The sequence below is a fragment of the Equus caballus genome, chromosome 6 (genome assembly GCF_041296265.1).
Source record: "Equus caballus isolate H_3958 breed thoroughbred chromosome 6, TB-T2T, whole genome shotgun sequence".
NCBI classification, from domain to species: Eukaryota; Metazoa; Chordata; class Mammalia; order Perissodactyla; family Equidae; genus Equus; species Equus caballus.
This window is the reverse complement of record NC_091689.1, coordinates 86,875,440-86,899,650: the sequence shown is the minus strand read 5'-3', so window position 1 is coordinate 86,899,650 and position 24,211 is coordinate 86,875,440. Positions and strand designations below refer to the sequence as shown.

Below are 24,211 nucleotides of genomic sequence, written 5' to 3'. Positions count from 1 at the left end.
AGGTGAATTGGAGTTGATCCAAAGGGAGAGGAGTGGAGAGGACATGGGGAGAAAACCAACAACGTCCACCACAATGAGGAACTATGCGGCTAGTTATTGAGTGACAAGATGCCAGGAAGACAGCAGTATTTGGGGTGCCACACCCTTCAGTAACTATTGAGTGTCCATGTATATAGAGAACGACAGAGATGAGAGAAGGTGGAGACAGTGTATCAGATTGGCATCATCTCCAAAGGAGCTGAGATTTTTCCTGCTCTGAGAATCATGACAGGGAAGCAGCACTGGGGCACAAGGAGAATGCAGACCCCACTTCCCAGTATAAGTGTATGGGGTTCAGGAAAGGGAGCACTGTCCCCTGGAGGCTGCTCCAGGTGAAATGAAGTCTCTTGGAGGGTGAGCCAGGCTTCAGAGGAGGCAAGGTGAGCTTTGTGTAAATAAAGGTAAAGAATTCCAGGGGTGGAGCGGGTGGGAGTGCTCTGTAGAACTAGGTCTGCAGCCAGCACGGGAAAGGTTTGAGAGGGAGGGAGCAGAGACGGTGTGAGGGCCCTTCACACCCTTCGGCTCCTCTCAGCCCTTTATTCTTTGTCCCTTCCTTGTGTTCAGTTATGTGTTATAGTCACTCTGCTTGCCTGATCGCCCTACTCCTTCCTAGGTTTTTCGTTTTTCTGTTTTTATTGCAGTATGATTGACATATAGCATATTACTTTCAGGTGTACAATATGATTTTATATTTGTACACATTGTGAAATGATCACCCCTGTAAGTCTGGTTAACATCCATCACCCTACATATTTACAAAAAAATTTTTTTCTTGTGATAACCCTTTTTTATTGAAGTATAATTGATGTACAATATTCTGTTAGTTTCAGGTATAAATCATAGCAATTCGATATTTATACACATTATGAAATGATCACCACAATAAGTCTAGTGACCGTCCGTCACGCTACAAAGTTATTACAATATTATTGACTATACAGTGTCTTCCCTGTGTTGCACGTTACATCCCCACGACTGACATTTTATAACTGGAAGTTTGAGCCTCTTAATCCCCTTCACCTATTTTGCCTGCCCTCCCAAACCCTCCTCACTCTGGTAACCACCAGTTTGTTTCCGGTAGATTGTTTTAGATTCCACAAATCAGTGAGATCATCCAGTATTTGTCTTTCTCTGTCTGACTTATTTCACTTGGCATCATGCGCTCAAGGTCCCTCCATGTTGACACAAATGGCAAGATTTCCTTCTTTTTTATGGCTAAACAATTTTCCATTGTATGTATATACGACATTTTCTTCATCCGCTCATCTGTCGATGGACACTTAGGTTGTTTCATATCTTGGCTATGGTAAATAATGCTGTGAAATAATAATAACGTTGAGCCTCTTTTCATGTACCTGTTGGCCATCTGTCTGTCTTCTTTGGGAAAATGTCTGTTTCGAAATCTTCTACTCATTTTCTTTTTTAAAGATTGGCACCTGAGCTAACAACTGTTGCCAATCTTCTTCTTTTTTTTTATTCTTCTCCCCAAAGCCCCTCAGTACAAAGTTGTATATTTTAGTTGAGGGCCCCTGGTTGTGCTATGTGGGACGCCGCCTCAATGTGGCCTGATGAGTGTTGCCTTATCTGCGCCCAGGATCTGAACTACCAAAACCCTGGGCCGCCGAAGCAGAGCACATGAACTTAACCACTCAGCCACAGGGCGCCCCCCTGCCCATTTTCTAATAGGATTTTATTTTTATTTTTATTTTTTGCTATTGAGTGTAGGAGTTCTTTAAATATTTTATATATTAACCCCTTATCAGATAAATGATTTGCAAATGTTTTCTCCTGTTCAGCAGGTTGCTTTTTTACTTTGTTGATGGTCTCCTTTGCTGTGCAGAGGTTTTTAGTTTGATGTAGTCCCACTTGTTCATTTTTTCTTTTGTTGCCTTTGCTTTTGGTGTCAGATTGGTTTTTAGTTCTTTATGGCAGCATTACCTTTTTTTTTTGTCCTGAGGAAGATTAGTCCTGAGCTAACTCTTGGCAGCATTACCTTTACATGTCAGTTGTACCTATCTAGCACAATGGTCCACAAACCTTATCTGGATTCCAGTTCAAGATTAGAAAAGAAAATTGACAGGTGGAGGAGATTGCTGCTGGAGAGAAGGCTTTCTGACAGCACCAAGAAATGACAGTTGGTAATCTGACAGCGAGGGAAGAGGCAGGAAAATCTGTAAAAGTAGGTAAAATTTTGCCCATCAGTTGGCAAGGATTTTTTTAAATTATAATATCTAGGAGAGAATACAGGAAAATACATTTTTGTGTAATGCTGGTGGGAGTGTAGAAAATTCATGTAATCTTCTTAGAATGCGGTTTGGAAGAATGTATTAAAAGTCATTAAAGTACAGAAGTACACCCAGCAATTCTACTTTCCCTAAGGAAATTATTTGAAATATATACAAATGTTTTTGTTTGTGTTCCCACAGTGAATAGCAAAACCTTGGTAAATACCTTCATTTCTGACAATAAAGAATCAGTTAAATAAACTATGGTGCAGTCATTCTGTGGAATTATACATAACCGTTATAAATTATATTTTCAAAGAATTTTTGTTTCTTTTTTTATTTAATTTTGTTGAGGTCATAATAGTTTATAACATTGTGAAATTTCAGGTGTACATTATTATTTGTCAGTCACCATATATATGTGCCCCTTTACCCCTTATGCCTGCCCCCCAACCCCCTTCCCCTCTGGTAACCACTAATCTGTTCTCTTTGTCAGTGGATTTGTTTATCTTCCACATATGAGTGAAATCGTACAGTGTTCGTCTTTCTCTCTCTGGCTTATTTCACTTAACATAATACCCTCAAGTTTCATCCATGTTGTTGCAAATGGGACCATTTTGTCTTTTTTATGGCTGAGTAGTATTCCACCATATATATATACCACATCTTCTTTATCCATTCATCAACTGATGGGCACTTGAGTTGCTTCCACGTCTTGGCTACTGTGAATAATGCAGCAATGAACATCGGGGTGCATAAGTCTCTTTGAACTGTTAATTTCAAGTTCTTTGGATAAATACCCAGTAGTGGGATAGCTGGGTCATATGGTATTTCTATTTTTAATTTTTTGAGAAATCTGCGTACTGTTTTTCATAGTGGCTACAACAGTTTGCATTCCCACCAGCAGTGTATGAGGGTTCCCTTTTCTCCACGTCCTCTCCAACTTTTGTTGTTTTTTGTCTTGGTAATTATAGCCATTCTAACAGGTGTAAGGTGATATCTCATTGTAGTTTTTTTAAATTATTTTTTATTTATTTTCATTTATTTATTTATTTATTTTTTGAGGAAGATTAGCCCTGAGCTAACATCTGCTGCCAATCCTCCTCTTTTTGCTGAGGAAGGCTGGCCCTGAGCTAACATCCATGCCCATCTTCCTCTACTTTGTATGTGGGACACCTACCACAGCATGGCTTGTCAAGCGGTGCCATATCCGCACCCGGAATCCAAACCAGCGAACCCTGGGCCGCCGAAGCGGAATGTGCACACTTAACCACTGCACCACCGGGCTGGCCCACATAGTTGTCTACTTTAGTTGTGGGTCCTTCTAGTTGTGGTATGTGGGATGCCACCTCAGCATGGCCATATCAGGGCCGGGGATCCGAACCAGTGAAACCCTAGGATGCCGAAGCAGAGCGTTCGAACTTAACCACTCGGCCACGGGGCTGGCCCCTCATTATAGTTTTGATTTGCATTTCCCTGATGATTAGTGATGTTGAGCATCTTTTCATGTGCCTGTTGGCTAGCTGTAGATCTTCTCTGGAAAAATGTCTGTTCATGTCCTCTGCCCATTTTTGGATGGAGCTGTTTGTTTTTTTTGATGTTGAGTTATGTGAGTTCTTTATATATTTTGGAGATTAACCCCTTGTCGGATATATGATTTGCAAATATTTTCTCCCAGTTGGCGGGTTGTCTTCTCAAAGAATATTTAATGAAGTGTAAAAATGCTTATTATGTGTTAAGTGAGAAAAGGAGGTTATAATATGACCCAAATTTATAAAATGTATATTCCTGTAATCATGTTAGCTTTTCCTCCTTGTGTTAGTCACCTCATGGCCTTAAAGGCTGCTGCAGTTCCAGGCATCACATCCTCCACTAATGACCCAAGCAGAAAGGGAGAAGGCAACGAGGGCTTTCTTCTGTTCATGTGCCAGTCCCCAGTTGACTTCCTCTTATGTCTTGTTGACCAGAGCTGGTGACAGAACCATCTCAAATTGCAGGGGAGGCTGTGAAAGTGAGTATCCAGCAAAGAGGATCATGATTAATCCCTTGGGGCTGGCACACTGCTACCAGGAATGCTCTGGGGTTCTTTTTTATTTTATTTTATTTTATTGAGGAAGATTAGCCCTGAGCTAACATCTACTGCCAGTCCTCCTCTTTCTGCTGAGGAAGACTGGCCCTGAGCTAACATCCGTGCCCATCTTCCTCCACTTTATATGTAGGACACCCGCCACAGCATGGCTTGCCAAGGAGTGCAAAGGTCCGCATCTGGGATCCGTACCGGGAAACCCTGGGCCGAGGAAGCAGAAGGTGCGAACTTAACTGCTGCACCACCAGGCTGGCCCCTCTGGGGTTCTGCATGTAGGGAAGAGGGGGAGATGGCTGTTGGGCAGACAACTGTGTTACCACACTGCTAGCTACAGCACATTGTTCAGGCCAATAAAGCCACATTCCAAGAGGGTAGTATTTGTAAACATTAGTGACAGTCTACCCATGTGCAACTGTATCTGTCTTTCCTGGAAGAGATAGGCCTACGTATGTGTCAGTGTCAAAGGCCAGCTGTTTGAAAAGTAACAGAAGTACATTTGTTTAATTCATGTGATTAAAGACCCTTAATTTGTTTTATCTTTATATATAAGTGCAACAATGTACTGAATTGTGTCTCATCTTGTATTTAATATGTAGATCAGTACCTTCTCCCTATATAGCCTGAACTGGAAATGATTGGGAAAGAATAGGGACCCTTCTGGGATGGGAGAATTTGTGCCACATCCTCTAGTTTTCTGGAAATGTAATTTCTTGAAGTGATGAACTGGGTCAAGAGTGCTTCTTAAAATCACACATTGTAAGATCCCTGGTTATAGTATCTGAAGGTAGCTAGAACAGCAGGCCTTGGGCCACATGCCCAGTATTGAATAATTAGATGAGAGACCTTAGAAATATAAGTTCCTCTGCTATGTGTTTTTGGGGTTTTTCCCCCTTAAGTTTCTGGGTTGGGGGGAGGGGCAACCGAGATGGCTTGTTCATGGCTGCGGCTTGGGAGCCTCTTAAGTTGATGGGAAGGAAGTAGAGATGGCAGAAGAACCAGCAATGAATACAAAAGAGTTATTGAAAAAAATAGCTGAGTTAGTGGATGGCATGGAGTTTAAATTTAGCTTTTGCTAATAAGGTGAATTTTGACAACTCTTTCTGGAACTTCTTTTTTTTTTTTTTTGAGGAAGATTAGACCTGAGCTAACTACTGCCAGTCCTCCTCTTTTTGCTGAGGAAGGCTGGCCCTGAGGTAACATCTGTGCCCATCTTCCTCTACTTTGTATGTGGGTTGCCTACCACAGCATCTCATGACAAGCAGTGCCACGTCCGCACCCGGGATCTGAATTGGCGAACCCTGGGCCAGCGAGAAGCAGAACGTGTGTATTAACTGCTGGGCCACTGGGCCGGCCCCTGCTTGTGGAACTGAGTTTAGTCCTTTCCCCTGAGCCTTTCCTCTCCTCCCTGGGGAAGGGAAGATGATACAGCCCCCCTGAAGCAGTTATGAAATCTCCAGGTTCCTATTCCAGTGACCCTGTTTTAAGTTTTCCACTCTCCCTCCATCTTACCCACCTTTCAGGTGGTGGTTAGAACAGGCGGAGCGCAGCTTCTGCAGCTTGCATTCCAGGAAGGGTCCCCAAAGGAGAATTCAAGGTGAGCGGATCTGAGTGGGTATAAAATGCTTTCCATTTATCTGCCTGTCAGGTAGGCCTGAAGCCTTTTTGGCTATGGCTAAACATGCCATTAGACATTCTCTGATCCTGTGCTGTGGCACAGAGCTTCCAGGTCCACCAGGTTTAGGAACCCTTCCCCTGGAAAGCCCATGAGACGATAATGGTCAGCAGACAATGCCTGGGTGACAGACTTCATCACTGACTGATGATGAGTCTCACCAGAAACTCAACAGCAGCTGACCTTGACCATTCTCAGTGGGACCCACGTTCTCGGTGGCTGCAACCACCGCAGGCTCTGACCACTAATTCAACTGACGTGATTTGTGAATTGAATAAGGGCTTTTTAAAATCTTAACTTTCATTTTAATTAAATATGTATCGATATCTTCTCACATTTTTTTCCTTTAATTTTTTAATTTAAACAAAATTTTAGGGGCCGGCCCAGTGGCCGAGTGCTTAAGTTCACGTGCTCTGCTGTGGCCTAGGGTGTCGCCAGTTCAGATCCTGGGCGCGGACATGGCACCGCTTGTCAGGCCATGCTGAGGCGGCATCCCACATGCCACAATTAGAAGGACCCACAACTAAAATACATAACTATGTACTGGGCGTATTTGGGGAGAAAAAGTAGAAATGAAAAAAAATGATTGGCAACAGTTAGCTCAGGTGCCAATCTTTAAAAAAAAATTTTAATTAAGGTATAATTGACATATAACACACTAGCTTCAGGCATACAACATGATTCAAATATTTGTATACACTATGAAATGATCACCATAATAAATCTAGTTAACATCTGTCACCTTACATATAAAATTTTTTTTCTTGTGATGAGAAATTTTAAGATCTACTCTCTTAGAAGCTTCTGGAATACAGCACTGTAGTAACCACGCTGCACATTACATCCCCATGACTTATTTTCTAACTGCAAGTTTGTACCTTTTGACCCCTTTACCCATTTTGCCCACCCCCTGCCTCTGGCAATCACCAATCTATTCTCTGTATCTGTGAGCTTGGGTTTTTTTTGTTTCTGTTTTTTTAGATTCCACACGTAAGTAAGATCATATGGTATTTGTCTTTCTGACTTATTTCACTTAGCATAATGCCCTTGAGGTCCATCCACATTGTTGCAAACAGCAAGATTTCATTCTTTTTGGTGGCCGAATAATATCCTGTTGTATATATATGCCATATGTTGTTTACCCATTCACACACTGATGGACACATCAGCTTCCATATCTTGGCTATTGTAAATAATGCTGCAGTGAACACGGGGTGCATATATCTTTTCAGGTTAGTAATATCGTTTTCTTTAGATAAATACCCAGAAATGGAATTGCTGGATCATATGGTAGTTCCATTTTTAGTTTTTTGAGGAGTCTCCATACTGTTTTCCATAGTGACTGCCACAGCTTACATTTTCACCAACAGTGCACAGGGATCCTCTTTCTCCACATCCTGCCAACACTCATTTCTTGTCTTTTTGGTAATAGCCATTCTAACATTGTGAGGTGGTATCTTGTGGTTTCAATTTGCATTCCTCAGATGAATAGTGATGCTGAGCATCTTTTCATGAACCTGTTGGCTATCTGCATGTCTTCTTTGGAAAAATGTCTATTCAGATCTCCTGCCCATTTTTTAATTGGATTGGGTTTTGGTTTTCCTTTTTTGCTATTGAGTTGTATGAGTTCTTTATACATTTTAGATATTAACCCCTTATCAGCTATATGATTTACAAATATTTTCTCCCAGTCTTCATTTTGTTAATTTTTGCGTATGGTGTAAAATAGTGATCCAGTTTTCCCAACACTGTTTAAGAGACTGTCCTTTCTGCATTGTACATTCTTGGCTCCTTTGTCGTAAATTAATTGACCATATATGTGTGGGTTTATTTCTGAGCTCTGTTCTGTTCCATTTGATTTGTTTCTGTTTTTATGCTAATAGCATAATGTTTTGATTACTATAGCTTTGTAATATAGTTTGAAATCAGGGAGCATGATGCCTCCAGCTTTGTTCTTCTTTCTCAAGATAGCTTTGGCTATTTGGGGTTGTTTATAGTTCCATACAAATTTTAGGATTGTTTGTTCTCTCTGTGAAAAATGCTGTTGAAATTTTGAAAGGGATTGCATTGAACCTGTAGATTGTTTTGGGTAGTATAGACATTTTAACAATACTAATTCTTCTAATCCATGGAAAGACTCATCTTTCCATTTATCTGTGTTCTTCAGTTTCTTTCATTAGTGTCTTGAGTTTTCAGTGTACAGGTCTTTGACATCTTGATTAAATTTATTCCTAAGTATTTTATTCTTTTTGATGCAGTTTTAAATGGGGTTATTTTCTTAATTTCCCTGATAGTTCATTATTAGTGTAGAAAAGCAACAGATTTTTGTATATTGATTTTGTATCCTGCAACTTTTCTGAATGCTTTTATTAGTTCTAACAGTTTTTTTGTGGGTTTTCTTTATATGTCATCTGCAGTGAGTTTTACTTCCTTTCTAATTTGGATGCCTTTTATTTACTTTTCTTGCCCAATTGCTGTAAGATTTCCAATACTATGTTGAATAAAAGTAGCAAGAGTGGGCATCTTTGTCTTCTTTCTGATTTTAAAGGAAAAGCTTTCAGCTTTTCACCATTGAGTATGATGGGCTTGCCACTTATGACCTTTATTATGTCGATACATTCCCTCTATACTCATTCTGTTGAGTTTTTATCATAAATGGATGTTGAATTTTGTCAAATGCTTTTTCTGCATCTACTGAGATGCTCATATGATTTTTATCCTTCATTTTGTTTATGTGGTGTTATCACATTGATTGATTTGTGGATACTGAACCATCCTTGCATCCCTGGAATAAATCCCATTTGATCATAGTGTGTGATCCTTTTAATGTATTGCTTAATGTGGTTTGCTAATATTTTGCTGATGACGAATACAGGCTTTTGACACTTGAAATAAACATCTGATGGGTAGGTTGGATTCCCTGTCCTTAAGGAAAAGAGCCACAGCTGGTTTGAGTATAATGTTTAATATAAGATATAGTGGATTGGCAGAATTGGTGTAAAATTAAGATTCAGTTCTAGTCAGTGAGTTGACAGCCTAGGAACCTGGACAAAAAATTGCCCTGCTGTCCCAAGTCCTCCAAGGCCCTCTGCACAGCACCAGCTAGAGGCGCCAAGACTGATACCCACTACTTGAAGGCTTGGGTAGAATCCAGGTGTTCCCAATTCCCAGAGTGAATCAAGAGACTGGCCCTAGTCATCATAGCAGGTGTAATTTTCAGAACAGGCTTGAGGAAAGTGGGGATAGAACTGGACACAGGGGCCTGGGTTGCTGTACATTTGCTACATGCAGTAGTCCAAGAGGCTCTTAGCTTGACTGGTCAGCCTATCCACCTTACCACTCATGTATTTACTCTCCCTGACTGTTCATGGTGGGGAAGAAGGTGACCTTCAAATTAAAAGAAAAAAGATCTTTCCAAAAGCTCTATTCGGCATAAGCTAATGCCACTGCTAGTGCTGCCAGTGGCCAGGCACAGATACAGAAGGCCCTGAGTTGGGAGGAAAGAAGAATGTGCAGGCAGAGAAATAGAAATAGCCAGCTCAGGTCTCCACCCCAGGAGCCCAGATGAATAAAGGCCGTGCAGTGAAGGGAAAAGTGGTCCTCCTCTTTGGTCAGGCAGAGGCCCTAGCATGGGCCTGGGAGGTGAGAGGGCTGAGGGGCACAGGCTCTGTCCTCAGGCCCTAGGCCTTAGGCTCATCACATTGACGCGGTGATGCAGCGAGAGGCAAGGCAAGGAGATGGCAGTCAGGCTGGCAATCCCCAGCTTCTAGGAGCTGCCTTTGTCCTTGTCATCCATGAGGTCATACCTGTGGAAACAAGCAGAGAAGGCTCAGAAAGATGACTCCTGTATACTCTTATAAATGAGACATGATCCAAGGGCTCTTATACTTCAGAGAATCAGTGGCTCTCAGCTCAGACTGCATTCTTTTTTCCCTTCCTATGATTAGGATTTCTCCTACTTAAATATCCAGGCCCATCCCCAGCCCATCAGATACTCACCACTGGGCTGCACCCTGGGAAAGGTCTATCTCAGCGAGGTCCAACTGCACCTGTGTTGGAGGATGGTAGGGGCAAGATGTTACTGTGGTCTCCAAAGACCATGTCCCATCACCACACATTCCTGGTCCCAAACCAGTGCAGAGGTGAGTGGGTCACCTGGAGAGTAGTGTCACCTGGGGTGCTTCCTCCCTGCCAGGGACTATAGCCTTGGTACTGGCAGTTTCTTCTGCTGCTTCTCTTTTTTTTTTTTTGGCTGAGAAAGATTACCCTGAGCTAACATCCACTGCCAATCTTCCTCTTTTTGTATGTGAGCCACTGCCACAGCATGGCCACTGACAGGCGAGTGGTGTAGGTCCACACCTGGGAACTGAACCTGGGCCACCAAAGCAGAGCATGCCAAACTTAACCACTAGGCCACTGGGGCTGGCCCTACTGGCAGCTTCTGACTCTCACCTTTGCCCTGCCCATCCTTGCCCTCTTACCTTTCCCAACAGCTCACGTTCTCTTGACATGAAGGAGGAATTAGACTTCACAGAGATGTCCAGCTTTCGCCGAAGAGCCTCATCCAGGGGCAGTTCCCACTCAAACCTGGGGAGGGATAAGTGTTGGGGGCAGGGCTCCTTCCTGAGCCTGCCGTCTCTCCACCTGAATGCCCACTGACTGACCGTTCATTGAATTCAGGATTTAGGGTCCTCTTCTTCTGTGAGGTCTTCCTCTTGGTGCCTCGATTCTTATCTGGCAGTAGCAACAGTGACACGTAGGGGTCAGGGGGATCCCGTCCATTCTGTCGAAGGGCCCTGCAACAGGAGGATAAAGGTGATAAGGTAACCCAAGGGAAGGGATGGAGGGAACCTGGAGGACAGGACAGATGGAGTCTCACCGGCAACTGTGAACAATGCTGACCAGCTTTCGTTCTTCACTGTAGTACCAAACAGTCAGTTTCACCTGGCCCAGAGGCCCAGCTGGGGCCTCAACGGGACTGTGGAGAGATGGAGATAGGTCTGGGAGAAGGGAGTGCCTAGGGAGCCTGTAGCTTCTCCATTATATTCCTCACTGCATCCCATCTTTCTGTCCCAGCCCTTTACCTGTCACCATGTGTTAGGCGCTGCCGGAGCTCTGGGGCTGAGGAGGTGATGTGAGGGAGTCCCCCCCAGAGCTCTAGTTCTTCACTCAGAGACGAGGAGCTGTGGCTATAGGTGTGGCTATGAGCTTCCACTCCTGAGTGCTGGGACACCAGGATCTAGGTGGACAGGAAAGCTGTCAGCTGGGCAGAGTCCTGCTCAGCTCCCTCCTGTGAGGACACAGCCCTCTGTTCCTGCCCTCCCTCCCCCCTGCCCACCATCTCCTGGCACTCACCCCTAGCTGTGCTCTCAGGAGCACCTGCCCTTGACCATTGTTGAGTGTAAACCAGCGGTCTAAGCAGAGCCGGTCAGCCACAAGGAGCTCCGAGAGGGGCAGGGATAATGAGCCCAGTGCACCAGTCCCCTCGCCCCGAACCTGTGGAGCAACAGGACTGTGATCAAGAGATAAATGATTTAATCCTGGTGTTCCAGGTCCAAACGCTTGGACTTGGCTATTTTGGAGAGAGACTCCCTTTTGTGAAGGGCAGGGAAGCCATAGTAACAGTGCTGGTCCTGCCTCCCTCCCTTCCTTCCTTCCTTTTTTTTTGGTGAGGAAGATTGGTCCTGATCTAACAGCTGTGCCGATCTTCCTCTATTTTGTATGTGGGATGCCACCACAGCATGGCTTGATGAGCAGTGTGTAGGTTTGCACCCACGATCTGAACCTGTGAACACCAGGCTACAGAAGTGGAGTGCATGAACCTAACCACTATGCCACCAAGCCAGCCCCTCTTCCTTTCTTTTTTTTTGAGGAAGATTAGTCCTTGGCTAACATCTGCTGCCAATCCTCCTCTTTTTGCTGAGGAAGACTAGCCCTGAGCTAACATCCATGCCCATCTTCCTCTACTTTATAAGTGGGACGCCTGCCACAGCGTGGCTTGACAAGTGGTGCATAGGTCCACACCCGGGATCCAAACTGGTGAACCCTGGGCCGCCAAAGTGGAACGTGTGAACTTAACTGCTGCGCCACCAGGCCGGCACCCCCCTTCCTTTCTCAACTGGGGTAGACTGTATTTTCTTTACTTTCTGAGCTTTCACAAATTATACCAGTAATACCTGTACAGGGTGGAGATTTTTCCATACTCCAAATGTAATGACTTTTCAAACCTTCCTGTTTTCTTTGTTCTGGCATAATTCTAACTAACATGCCTATGTCTCCATTTCATGATTTGCCAACTTAATATCTACTGACTCCCCGCTGTGCAAGGTGAGGAACTGAGCTCATGTGCACCTCTTCTCTACTTCTGCTGGTGTTAACAGTTACATTATTTCAAATTCTGGTTCCTATTCACGTGATTCTCTACTTGTTCTAGCAACTTTAGAAGGTATTTCTTGACTCCTCACTCCCTAAAAAGAGGAAATCAGCACTTCCATGTTACCTCCCACCCAGCCTCTCCCTTCCTCCCACACCTCTTCACTTTTGTTCACCCTCAACCCACTGAAATCTACTTTCTACTCCATTCACGCCACTGAAGTTGCTCCAATAATTAGTGACCTCTTGGTTTCCAAAGTCAGCGAATCATTTTCAGTCATCTGATTTTACCCCTCAGCAATATGTGGCCACTTCCTTTCTTTGGAAACGTTGTTCTTCTTTTGGCTTCTGTAACACACTCTTTCCTGGTGAGGGTCCCACTGCCCTGGCTACACTGCAGGCCCCTGAAGGGCTCTTCTTCCTCCGTCTGCCCTTTAACTGCTGGAGCGCCCAGGGTGTGCATCCTTTGCCTTCTTTTCACACTACACACGCCCTAAGAGATTTCGTTCACACCCAAGACTGCAATTGCTACCTGTTGCTTGCTCATGATGCGCAAACAAGAGGGAGAGGGAAGAACACCATAATGGGCCAGAGATCTCCCGTCTGGGTGGATGTCTCCCCGGATAACCCTCCGAGATCTCAAATGCAAAAACACCTGCTTTGTGCATTCCCTACATAGGCAATGGCACCTTTTTCTGTCCAGCCACCCCATGCCAAAAACCCAGGTGTTAGCATCTGAGCTGCTCCCTGTTCCTCCACCCCCTCCATGTCAAAATCACCACCAAATGCCATCAGGCCTTTGTCATTTCGTGCTTCATTTACTCTAATGGTCTCTTAACTGATCTACCTGCCCCCACTGCTGTCCTCCTCCAGCGCATTCTTTACCTTGCTGTCAGCACAGCCTCCTAAAATGCAAATCTGGATGTGTCACCTTCATTCCTTCAAATGCTTCCCTGTGACTTTAGGATAAATTCCAGATTCTTAGCAGAATATTCAAGAGCCCCTGTGATTTTACTCCTGCTAGCCTCTCGAATCTGTAATCTGCCTTCTTTCTCCTCCATTCTCTTCTGAGCCTGAAGAGTTTTCCTGAGCTTCCTTTCTTGGTCAGAGCCTGTTTACCCTTAGGCTCAGGGGTCACCTAAGGACGCCTTTCCTACTCCCTCCACCTTTTCCCCTAGTCAGAGTCAGACCCCTCCTCTTCCCCACAATGCCTTTTATCTCAGCAGGTATTATTTTGGAAGTATGCTCTGGTTATTTTTATCCCAAAAGAGAGAGTGAGCTCCATAAAGATGAGAACCAGATCTCTTATCTCTGAACGCCTGTGCCTGTGTCAGTGCCTGGCCCATGGCGGGACTCTACAGAATGTTTCTGGAATGAATTTATAGTACCTGCAACTCCAGGCTCTCACTGTTCGGTTTCCTGATGAGAAAGGAGGCAGTCTCGTCCCAGATAGGGGCTGAAGTTTGGGCGACAGTCTGGTGGAGATGAGGGCTTATGATCAGTGGTTGAAACTCCCTCCTCCTCTCAGCTGTCCCACATTTCCTATTACCTTCGTCTTATGAGTAGCATCTCCCACGGTGAGAGTGGCATAAGGGCTGGGAGGCTTGGTGCCCTTTCGGAGCTGCAGAGAGAACATGGTGTTAGTCTTAAATTTGGCCCTAGTTAGACAGATCCACCCCTCCCCTCACAAGTGACATCTACAGCCAGCGGCCATGTCCCCATTATCACTTGACAGCCACCACCCCTGTGGCCACGGACAGACATTTCTTCCCACCACAGCACAACCCTGGGAAAGAGAGGAATTTGGAATTTACTGTTCCCAATATACCAGGAGCACCTAGACCTGAGGGCGGTGGAGGAAGGGCCAGGCGCTACGGGCATGGGGAGCAGGGCTCACCGGCAGATCCTCAGCCCGTTCTAGGTGGACAGACAACAGGGCCGCCGCCAGTTCTGCACTCTTCTGGGTCTGAATCAAACTGTTCACCTGCAGCACCTGGGGAGGGTACACAGGGCTCGGAGTGTGCTGACTGACACCCCGGGGCCTGGCATCTGCCTTGAAGGCTCAGAGACGAGTTCAGCGTGACCCACCTGGGGTCCCTTCCTTCCTTACCTCCTCTAACTCAGCAGCAGTGGGACGGGGGCTCAAACGCTCCAGACGCAAGTGCAGACGGCCAGATGGGACGTCCTCCAGGGTGAGCCACTGCGGAAGTAGGCAGGGTTCAGACTTGGGGATGTGGGGACAGAGGGACCATGAGAGTGAGATGTGGGTCACGACCGGGAGGGACTGTTGACTCTGACCCCATGCTCACCTCATCAAGGAAGCCACTGTTGAGAACTGCGGTGAGACTCACTTTACACCTGTGGAGGAGAAAGGTTAAGAAAAGGCCGATGGTCACAGCCAAACCCCTGTCTCCCCGAGGCCAGACTTCCAGGGCACACAGAGGCCCAGCCTGGTTGCCCCTCTGGAGTCCTATCCTCTCACCTGCCCAGAAAGTCATCCTTGTCCAGGTCCTTGTCAAAAACCTCAACCTCCAGCTCTTGGCCTGGAATTGATGTAACGATCACCTAGTGGGAGGAAATAGTACGGACAAAGGGGATTCCCTTCTTTTCTTCTCCAAATGACTGGACCCCCCCAATCAACTGAGCTCCAGAGGTTTTCTGAAGCACTCTCAGAGCTAGGTGGAAGAACAGGGCGGGACTGGGAGGAGGCCTGGCCACTCGATTCTGACCTCAAAAACCTCATTCCAGCGGGGATTGAGATCTTCCCGAATAACACGGCTCCGGAAGCTTCGTCCTGCCAGCTTTAGTTTGACATAGGGGTCTGACTTGCCCTTCACCAAACCCCCCAAGAAACGGTCTTTGGCAATCAGGTCCTGGGCCTCTAATACATGGATCCGAAGCACATTCTGTAAAAGGGACAGACAGGGGCACCAGAGAGCAGTCAAAGAGAGAGAAACCTGTCAGAACCAGACCTGAAACAGGCTTTATACATCTAGGGGTTGGTGAACGGACCCTAGTCCTTTCTGGATATAAACTCACCTCAGTCCCAAAGTGACTGTCAGGAGTAGTGTGACAGGGTCGAGGTGGGATGTCCACACTGCTGCCTATCTGAGGATTCTCATTGTCCAGGTCCCAAGGCCCAGGAGAATCAGGCATGGCAGGGAAGCGCAATTCTGATGAATCCAAATACAAGATCTGTGAAGGGTAATGCGATTGTCAAATCAAAGAAGTGCAGCTAGCCACCAGCAGGCAAGGTACGTGGGGTGGGGGCAGAGTAGGGGCTTGGACAGGAAACCAAGTCCCTGCCTTGTCTGGGCTCGTCTCCAGAGGGTTCCCTCCACACTTGCCCTGCTCATACACCATTTCTTTCCCCAGTTAGATGAGCAAACATTTTTTATGTGCCTGCTCGGTGCTTCCACATGTACTAGCTCATTTAATCTTAGAGGATTCCCCTTCCTTACTCTTCATACCAAGGAATCCACAAGGCCCTTCCCCACCCTCACACTTCCTCCATCTCCATACCCTCATAACCAGCTTCATGTAGAGCCTGGTGTTCGGGCCAGAGCTGCTGAGCTGGAACCACTGGTCCAGGGTGAGTTCAGGGGCAGTCAGCAGGCGAGCCAGAGGCAGGGTCAGTGCCCCTAAAGTCAGGGCCCTGGAGTCATCCTTCACCTGTAGGCACAGGATTGGGGGATGTAGTGAAGAGATTAGGGAGAAGGGAGACATACTGGGGAAATTTACAACATGGCTGCAGCTTTATTCTCTCTGTGCCAATCACAAACCTTCTGCTCCATCAAGGCCATCTTTCTCCAGTCCTCTGCCCAGTCCATGGTCCCTTCCAACTTTGTTCATTCTGTTCCCTTTACCTGAAAAATTCTCATTCTCCTTCTCTCTGCCTATTGAAATCCTATTTATCCCTTCAAGGCCCACTTAAAATCCTAGTTCCTTCACAAAATCTCTCTAGTTACTCCAGCCTCTATACCTTTCTCTGGCCATCCTTAGCACTGTACTATGGGAATTTTACATGCACTAGTTAATATTTAATCATTCTTGGATATATTATATATATATCATCCTTGGTTTTATATATGTGTGTCTTGTCAGTTATGAAACTAACGAGTAAGTTTTGTGAAGGCAGATACTCTGTTTTATGCTTTTTCTATGAACTTTAAAATGCTAGGTGTCTAAGAGGTACTCAATATGTTCTTTTTTAAAGAAATAATTTTATTGAGGCATAATTTACACACCATAAAATCACTCATTTTGAGTGTACAATTCTTAATTATAAAAAACGATTCTAGAGTGATAAGTGGGGAATAGCAGAGAGAGAGTGGAGGAGGTGGAGAACCTAGGCAGATTGAAAATAGAGTTCAAAGGAGAAGATGGAGAGAAGAAATGATCGAGATCTGGGAAGACCGAACAGGGTACTGAGGAGGGGCCAAAAAGGTGATTATCTCACCTGCACATCAAGCTCCTGGCTTCGAGGGTCTTGCAGGAAGAACCGGAAGGCCTCCTCCCACACTGGGCAGTTGGTGCTGTAGAGTGCCTGGAGATGTGCAGGCTGTGATTAAGGGCACAGTGCCGTTCCTGTTTCTCCAGGACACCTAGCCCTTGCAGGCATTCTAACTGGGAGACTTAATCCCGAGAATGGTCCTCCCTCCCCCTGGCCCACACATGACGTCTTGGCCCTCACCTTGCTCTCCTGGGTCACATCCTGAATTGACAGCTGTACCATGGGGTTAGGTTCCTTGTTCCCCTTCTTCAGCTGTAGGGGGTAAAATTCAGAAGTCACCATCTTGGGTGTTTTGGTTTTGTTTCAGAGAAGGAAGGTGGGCTCTCATCAGAATCTTTTCTCTGACGTGGCTCTGATCCCCTCCTTGGAACCCTTGTGTCACACATTGTTGCTTCAAGAGCAAAGCAGGCTGGGGCAAGGGAGGGTGTGGGAATGTGCATCAGGGTTCCCTGTTCACCTGTCCTCAGAAACCACACTCACAGGAAGATCCTGGGCCCGATCCAGATAGACAGCTAAGATGGCAGCTGATGGGGGCTCTGGTCGGGAGGAGATGCCTCGATTCCACTGTAGAACCTGAGGGGTTGGTAGTAGTCAGACCTTGGTTCCCCCCAGGTCCCTATACTTCCAGCGACCTATTTCTCCCTACAAGCTTCCTGTTTCCCATGTTGGTTACCTCCTCCAGTTTTTCTGCATCTGGCAAAAGCGACAGCCATTCTAGCCTTAGGTGAACTTGGCCTTGCCCGCCTTGAAGAGGGAACCACTGGAAGGAGAGGTAGAAGAGAATGAGGTGTAGTAGAGATCAGACACCCACCTCTCCCCTGCCAGTGCAGCAACTATTGTCTGCTCAGTGGGTGAGACACCCCCCTTCCTCTTCTCTCAACTTACATCATCCAGTACTCCAGCCTGCAATACCTTCCCTACATCCAGCTTCATTCTGGGGGGTGAGGGGAGAGGGAGCGGCAATGAAAGGGAAAAAAGAGGAGTGTTATAATTAGTAGCATGACACTGGCCCTTCACTCACCCACCTAGAAATAACTGGCAGATCTCAGACTCCCTTCAACTTATACTCAGGAAACATTTATGTGTATGTGTGCATGTGAGGACAAGGGGTGGGGAGGTTGGGAAGGAAAATGATACGTGATTCTCAGGCCCAAAAAAGGGTTATAATTACCTCTGGGACCTTGTAGCATTGGGGCTTTAGAATCCTAACAGAGGCAGAGTCTCACCTGCCCAGAAAGTCATCTTTGTCTGGATCCTTGTCAAACACCTCCACCTCAATCTCCTGCCCTGGGACCTCGTGTACTATCACCTGAAGAACACAGAGGGATCAGGGCCTCATGGGCTGCAGTTGCAAGGAGCATCAATCAGCATCTTCTTTCACAACCTCCTGGGGCCGCCCCATTCCACACAGCCCCACTCCTCAGCTCTCCCACCTCATAAGTCTCTCCCCACTGGGGGTTGAGTTCCTCATTGATGACACGACTGCAGAACGTCTGGGTGCCCACTCTCACAAGTGCGTAGGGGTCTGACTTGCCCTCAATCAGGCCCTTGACGTATTTGTCCTTGGAGCTCAGCTGTCGAGCAGCAAGCAGATGAATCCGAATAATGCCCTGAGAGCAGGAATCAGATAATGAGAAACTAAGGACGCAGCACAGGGTCAGAGAGAAGGATCTATCTCCTGGGGGAGAGGCCATACCCTGGGAAGAGGGGAACGCAACTGGGCCACATCTTGAAGGTCAGGCACAAGGGGCACCAATAATCGGTTGGGCAACACGAGAAAGGCAGCGATAGAATCCATTATCATGGTGTCAGAGAGTGAGCTAAATGGGGGAGTAGAAGAGGAAGTGAGTGTAGCCCCACCTTCCAGTATCCCCCCACCCCCAGCTCCGTTCCCACAACCAAGAGAGACCTAAAGCTAGAGGGAAGTCCTGTCTTGAAAATCTCTTTTTGCTACTTCTACCCTAATTTCCCTCCCACCGCTCTGTCCCTTCACTGCCATCCCAGCTCTTCTTTCTCTTACTGCCCCTGCTGAGCAGTCTGCAGCCCTCTTGGTTCTCTACCAAAATGCATGCTGCCCCCACAGAAGAAGAGTTACAGTATGAAACTTTTCAAGGGTATCTGTCTTATCCCTCCAACTAGGGTCAAGGTCCTGCTGGCACCGGCAGCACTCTTTACTGTTTTGTATCCCTTAAACCCCAGGCCAGGGCTGGCACACTTAGCAGGTGCTCAGTAAGTCCCTGATACCTGAGTCCTGGGATATCCAGCAGGTTGGTCATCCCTGTCCAGTTGATATCTAGGGTCTGGAAGGAAAGGGCAGGGGGATCAGCACAGAGCCTATGGTGGTGTGGTCACACCCACCCAACAATTGCCAGACCCCTCAGCCTTCTTGTCAATTCCCTCCAACCATTCCTCATAGCTGGCAGCCTCACCCTCCCAATCCTGTTCCCCCTGCTTCCCCCTCCCCCTCAACGTTTTCCCTTACCGGGCGTCGGATAAAGAACATTGACACAGCCCCCACGATAGGAAGGTCCCCAATGAGTGGCTCAAGGATCACCCGCAAGACACCATGTAGCTGGGGCAAAAGAAGATCAAAGCCTTTCCTCAGAAAAGGACTTCTCCCCCTCCCACACTTCCCAGCCTTGGTTTTTCCAACCTCCCACTTCCCCATGTCCAGTGAAACTTAGGGCAAAGGCTCCTTATTATGGGGGCCCCTGACATCTGCCGCACCTGCATGCCCTTGACTCCTGCTTTGCAGAAATATTTCTTCACTTCCACATCAATCTGTACGTCACCTACATAGCTGGGGATTGGTGAGGAAGAAAACAAAGAGGGTTAGTACTACGCTGAAGTGGGGCAGGGGGAGTGAAGTAGTCAGAGGGACCAGGATCCTGTTGAAGGGGAAGTGGGAAGACTGGTGAGTGGCATTACCTGATGTTCAAGTCCAGCAGGATCTGTTGTTTGCTCTGACCAGTGTGAACTTTGACTCCTAGGATGCGCAATGGCTGGAGAGAGATGAGTTCTTGAGAGAGAGGAGAAGGAACGGGAGGGGTACCCCAGTCCCCTTTTGCCACCCAGCTTCCCTATCCCATCTCTTCCCTTCCATTATTTTACCCCTGCGTATACCTTTTCACCCAGTTCCACTCGTGTAAATGTAAATGTTTGCAGGTGGGTGTTAGATCCTCGAACAGCTGGGGCCACAGTTTCAGCCAAAAGCTTCTCCATATACTGGCCCAGGAAGGGCCAGACCTGGGCCACAATCTGAGAGGAGAGGGAGCCCATCATAGGAGAGCCCAATCCTCCCTCTAAAGGCAAGTTCCTTCAGAATCCTCCCAACAGGGGGCCCTGGGAACTAGGCTAGAATTGAGGTGTGGTAGGGCCTGGCAAGAGGAAGGAACCCCATGCCCCCCTCGTGAAAAATAAAAATCAAGACAATCAACCCTCACCTTATTTAGCCACTCAGCCTTTTCCACATCTGGGAAGCTGACCTGGAGGTGGGGAAGGCAGAGATAAAGATGAGCACACGCTCCACCAGTGATTTCCTACTAAGATGCCAGGTGGGATGCCCACAGAGAAAAGAAAACATAAGTGTGACAGGGCCTCCTCCCACTCAGGGGCTGGGGGAGGGGTTAGGATGTCCTGAGGATTCATTCCTCCCCAGGGCTGGGGGGCACTGTTGTCTCTCCGACAAGGGGAGCTGACAGGGTGTAGGCCACACAGAGCAGTTCTGTGGATAGCTCAGGGATGTGAAATGATGACAGCTGCTGGGGCACAGAAGAGAAGGGAGAAGGACACATTCTTTCTGGAGGGGGAGGTCCTGTCAAATCAGAGTTTGAGGAGGAAATCCTGGGATTGGAGAAGTCCTGGTTCCTTTTTCCAGCCTTCCTTCCTCCCCTCGGACTGGGGCTTGTACACCAAGAAGGTGAAGAGGGAACCAGCTCCTGGAGTCAGGGAGGGGCCAGAAGAGCTACTTGGGCCCTGGCCGTGTTTTTTCTTTCTTTCTTTTTATCAGTGTGACTCCTTTTATAGGAAAGAAGGAAGTGCTTTGAGTGGAGGGGAAGAGATGGGGTAGCTGCTTCAGGAGAAAGATTAGTTTCCATGATGAGTAGGGGGAACAGAGACAGCTGCTGCCTGAGCAATGAGTCCCCTAGGACCGTTTCTCCTCCTTTCTCCTCCCCAGTCGAGGGCCTGGGCACCATGGCTCTGCCTGCCTAGTGTCAACTTTGATTCCTCTCTTCTGCCATCGTCCCCCTAGACCGGCACCTCTGCTAAGGAGAAGCAGGACCGGAGGGGCAGGGAGGGGCCGGGTAACGGGGTGCAGCCTCTGCTAGGTCAGAGAGAAGGCATCCGGCCCCTCACCACAGGAGAGGGGGCGTAGAAATAAGGGTCCTGGCCCCAACCAAGCACGCGCAGCCCACAGTCCGGAAAAGGGTGGGGCCGGCCAGGGGCGGTGGAGTGTGGGCAACGGGCACTGCCGCAGTCGCACTCCCCTCCCCCAGCACCCCCGCCCTTCGGCCAGCAGCTGCCTCCGCTGCGCTGCGGCCCGGCCGCCTGAGGCTGGAAGGCGAGGGCCAGAGGATTGGTCCAGGTGCGGGGGCTTGGCGGGGCAGTGCTCCCGGGGCTGGTTCCCAGCGGGTACCCGGGGATAAGAGGGGGGGGAAAGCAAGAAGAACCCATGGCCTTAAATAGGTACAAAGTCTTGAGAGGACAGGAGAGGAGAGGGAACCCTCAGAGCGGCAGCGGTTTCGGGGATGCCCAGGAGCGGCCGCGGCGCGAGTGGCCCCAGGGCGAGGAGGGGCGCTCGAGCGGCCTGGCGGGGAGGGAGGCGGGCTCCCCGAACATTACTGCTCTTGCCAAGCGGAGAGGAAGGAGGACTGATTCTGTGTAAGGATCCGGATCTGGGCGTGCGGGGGGGCGGGGGAGAGGAGACTGGAGAGCCGGTCCCAAGAGTGGCGCGTCCCAGAGGCTGGCGGCCAGCGGGGTGAGAGGGGAAAGTCTGGGGACCACTGTCCCAAGGGCGGGGCGCTGACTTTAGGGTAGGGAGGGAGAGCCCTAGAACTGAGGGGCTAGAAGGGGACTCTACTGCACTGAGGATCGAGGGTGGTCGCTCACCCAGGCAGGTAGCTCTCGATGGCTCATATAAAGTGTTTTCGCCGTGAGCTGCTCCTCGTCGTCCAGCAGCTGCCGCGCTACTCGAAGACTCCGTTCTTTCTTGTCGCGGACCCGGCGCCAGCCCAGGTAGAGGGCGAGGCCGAAGAGCACGAAACCCACGCTGAGTCCTATTGCCCCGGCCAGGTACACCGGCACCAGCACCAGCAACCGCCGCCCGAACGAAGACAGCACCGCCAGGGCCTCACCGGCAGCACTTGGGGCGGCGGGTTGGTTCCCAGAACTCGGATTCGGCTTCGTGTGAGCAGTGGGGGGCTGGTCAGGGGGGTCAGAAGGAGCAGAGGGCTGCTCCACGGGGCTGGGGCTGGGGCTGGAGTCGTCTCCAGGGGAGCGCTCCATGGTGCCACCTCTGGGAGGATCCGCCCGACCCACACAACGGCTAGAGGTTGCCTCGTCTCGCAACTAGCTCCCGCTGCAAACCGTAAACCCCAGAATGGGGGAGGGGACTTCAAGCCACGCCCCCTCTTTCTGGCGGCTCGGGTTGGTGCGCACCTCACAGACTAAGGTGGAGTCAAAAGATTGAAACCCTGCCTCTCTTCCGCGGGCCTGGGAGAGGCCTCCGGAGAGGCAGGACCTCCTTGATTGGACCAGCGTGCCAAGATGGGAGGTCTGGGATGGCGGGAAAAGGAGGAAAGAGGCTAAAGAGAGGCATTTGATTGGCCAGAAAGAGAAGGAGGCGTGGTGTACCATTTAAAGAAGAGAGCCGGGCCCAGGAGGTCCCCCACGTGGGACTGGAGCGCCTGTGGTATGACGTCATGCAGAGCCGCACCGCCAATTACTGGGTTTTTGAAGGAGTTGGAGTTGCGAGGTTCAGTTGTGAAGGGTCAGGATTGCCTTCCAATCCATTCGGACGGTTTGGCAGGGTTTGGTCGAGATTCCTACATGTTGATTTGTCAGCTTTCCCTAGCTTTTATACTCTAAGCACATTTCTTATCCTTCAATTTTTTTCCTGGCTGTACTTACAAAAAGAAAGGAAGATATGCTATTGGGAATGAAAATGTTCGATGACCAACCCTGTCTATCGTGTCCCCAGTCCTCTACGTTATCTATGCAGTGTAACGACAGACACTAGAGAAAACTGGAGAATCCAAGAATCACAGAGTTGAGACAAACCAGCCTTCAGGGAAGGGGGGCGCGAAGCGGAGTGAAGAGGAAGTGAGACTTGCTTTCTTTTTAGAACTCTCCAAGAGTTAGTCCATTCTATCTCTATCAGAGGGCAGATTAAAACAATGGACTCCAGAAACGAAGGAGCGGGGAGCGGGGAGGGGGGGGGGTACGAGGGTCAGCTGCACGCTGCAGCAGAAATGATTACACTTTCCAAGAATTTCCTGACCCTGAGGAACTGCTAGGACACTAAATTGAGAAACCAAGAGTAATGAGATGATTCTTTTTCTCACTTGCCTGAGTCGGAAGGAAGGTTTGGAATACAGTCAGATGTGGAACTAACGCAGTTCTACATTGTACCGTGCAGGTTTAGGAAGGGAAAAGTGCAGGGTACTGATGATGACCACTGTTACTAGTGAACTGAACTCAGAGGTGGAGTGTTGTCCAGAGACACAGAAACTAGACTGACTGGAAGCCCAGGAGAGAAGAGTTGGTCATAAGATGATTACCTTTTAATGCAGTATATGTGGGGCCTGTTGTGTTACTCTGTTTGATGCAGCAGGAGAAGTAGGGTTGACTGCTGGGGAGAGATTAGGTCTCCAGCTGATAAATTTTATCTGGCTCTGCAGGGCATAGATTTCATCAGGCTGTGTTTCATCAAAGCTGCTTAAAACCAATTGCTGCCCAGCCTTCCTCTTTTAATTTTAAACTTTCTTACTTCCCTTTCTCTACTTCTTTGAGGCTAACAGTGTCTAGACTGCTTCATTCAGTTTGCAGAACTGTATAAAGAACAATTTTCTATCTGCCTCCTATATCCTCCTTATACTTAGAGGTGAGGAGGTAGAAAAAGAGCTCAAGGAGTTTGGAGGAGATAAAAGTGATCGGCTCACCAACTGATGAAGCAGAACTATAGCAGGAAAATAGACGAACCTCCTTAGTGGGAAACCTCTCTATAAACTGAAAATTGCAAAGCACAGGAGTAGGGGGAGGGGCCTCAGACGGGAGGGTGGACAGGGTGACCTATGGAGGTTCCT

General features: G+C 48.0%; 1 protein-coding gene across 2 annotated transcripts; it reads right to left on the bottom strand.

The window, feature by feature from the left end:
- Window positions 1-8,968: 8,968 nt before the first annotated feature.
- Window positions 8,969-24,001, bottom strand: ESYT1 (extended synaptotagmin 1). Of its 2 annotated transcripts, XM_001504811.6 has the most exons (31): window positions 22,017-24,001; window positions 20,351-20,392; window positions 20,031-20,165; window positions 19,836-19,909; window positions 19,635-19,707; window positions 19,390-19,479; window positions 19,152-19,207; window positions 18,604-18,727; window positions 18,341-18,517; window positions 18,134-18,216; window positions 17,793-17,841; window positions 17,581-17,667; window positions 17,388-17,480; window positions 17,088-17,159; window positions 16,854-16,940; window positions 15,917-16,066; window positions 15,434-15,589; window positions 15,124-15,300; window positions 14,877-14,959; window positions 14,704-14,752; window positions 14,505-14,594; window positions 14,292-14,387; window positions 13,944-14,015; window positions 13,783-13,869; window positions 11,378-11,518; window positions 11,107-11,261; window positions 10,902-11,000; window positions 10,687-10,818; window positions 10,504-10,609; window positions 10,022-10,071; window positions 8,969-9,828 (listed from the first exon to the last, which is right to left on the bottom strand). In XM_001504811.6, exons 1-31 carry the CDS (start codon window positions 22,410-22,412, stop codon window positions 9,789-9,791), a joined length of 3,321 nt encoding a protein of 1,106 aa, XP_001504861.2. In that variant the 5' UTR covers window positions 22,413-24,001; the 3' UTR covers window positions 8,969-9,788. The 2 variants fall into 2 exon arrangements, with proteins under 2 accessions (XP_001504861.2, XP_023499533.1); XM_023643765.2 differs by lacking the exon at window positions 14,292-14,387 and having other exon boundaries at window positions 22,017-22,525.
- Between the last annotated feature and the right edge of the window lie 210 nt (window positions 24,002-24,211).

Excerpts from the sequence above, each read along its gene's own strand:
- ESYT1 (XM_001504811.6), bottom strand. The coding sequence starts at position 22,412 with ATGGAGCGCTCCCCTGGAGACGACTCCAGCCCCAGCCCCAGCCCCGTG. Across the intron at positions 17,668-17,792 it reads AGGCTGGAGTACTGGATGAT|TGGTTCCCTCTTCAAGGCGG; the intron begins GTAAGTTGAGAG and ends CTCTCCTTCCAG. Across the intron at positions 14,960-15,123 it reads GCTGGAATGAGGTTTTTGAG|GTGATCGTTACATCAATTCC; the intron begins GTCAGAATCGAG and ends TCCTCCCACTAG.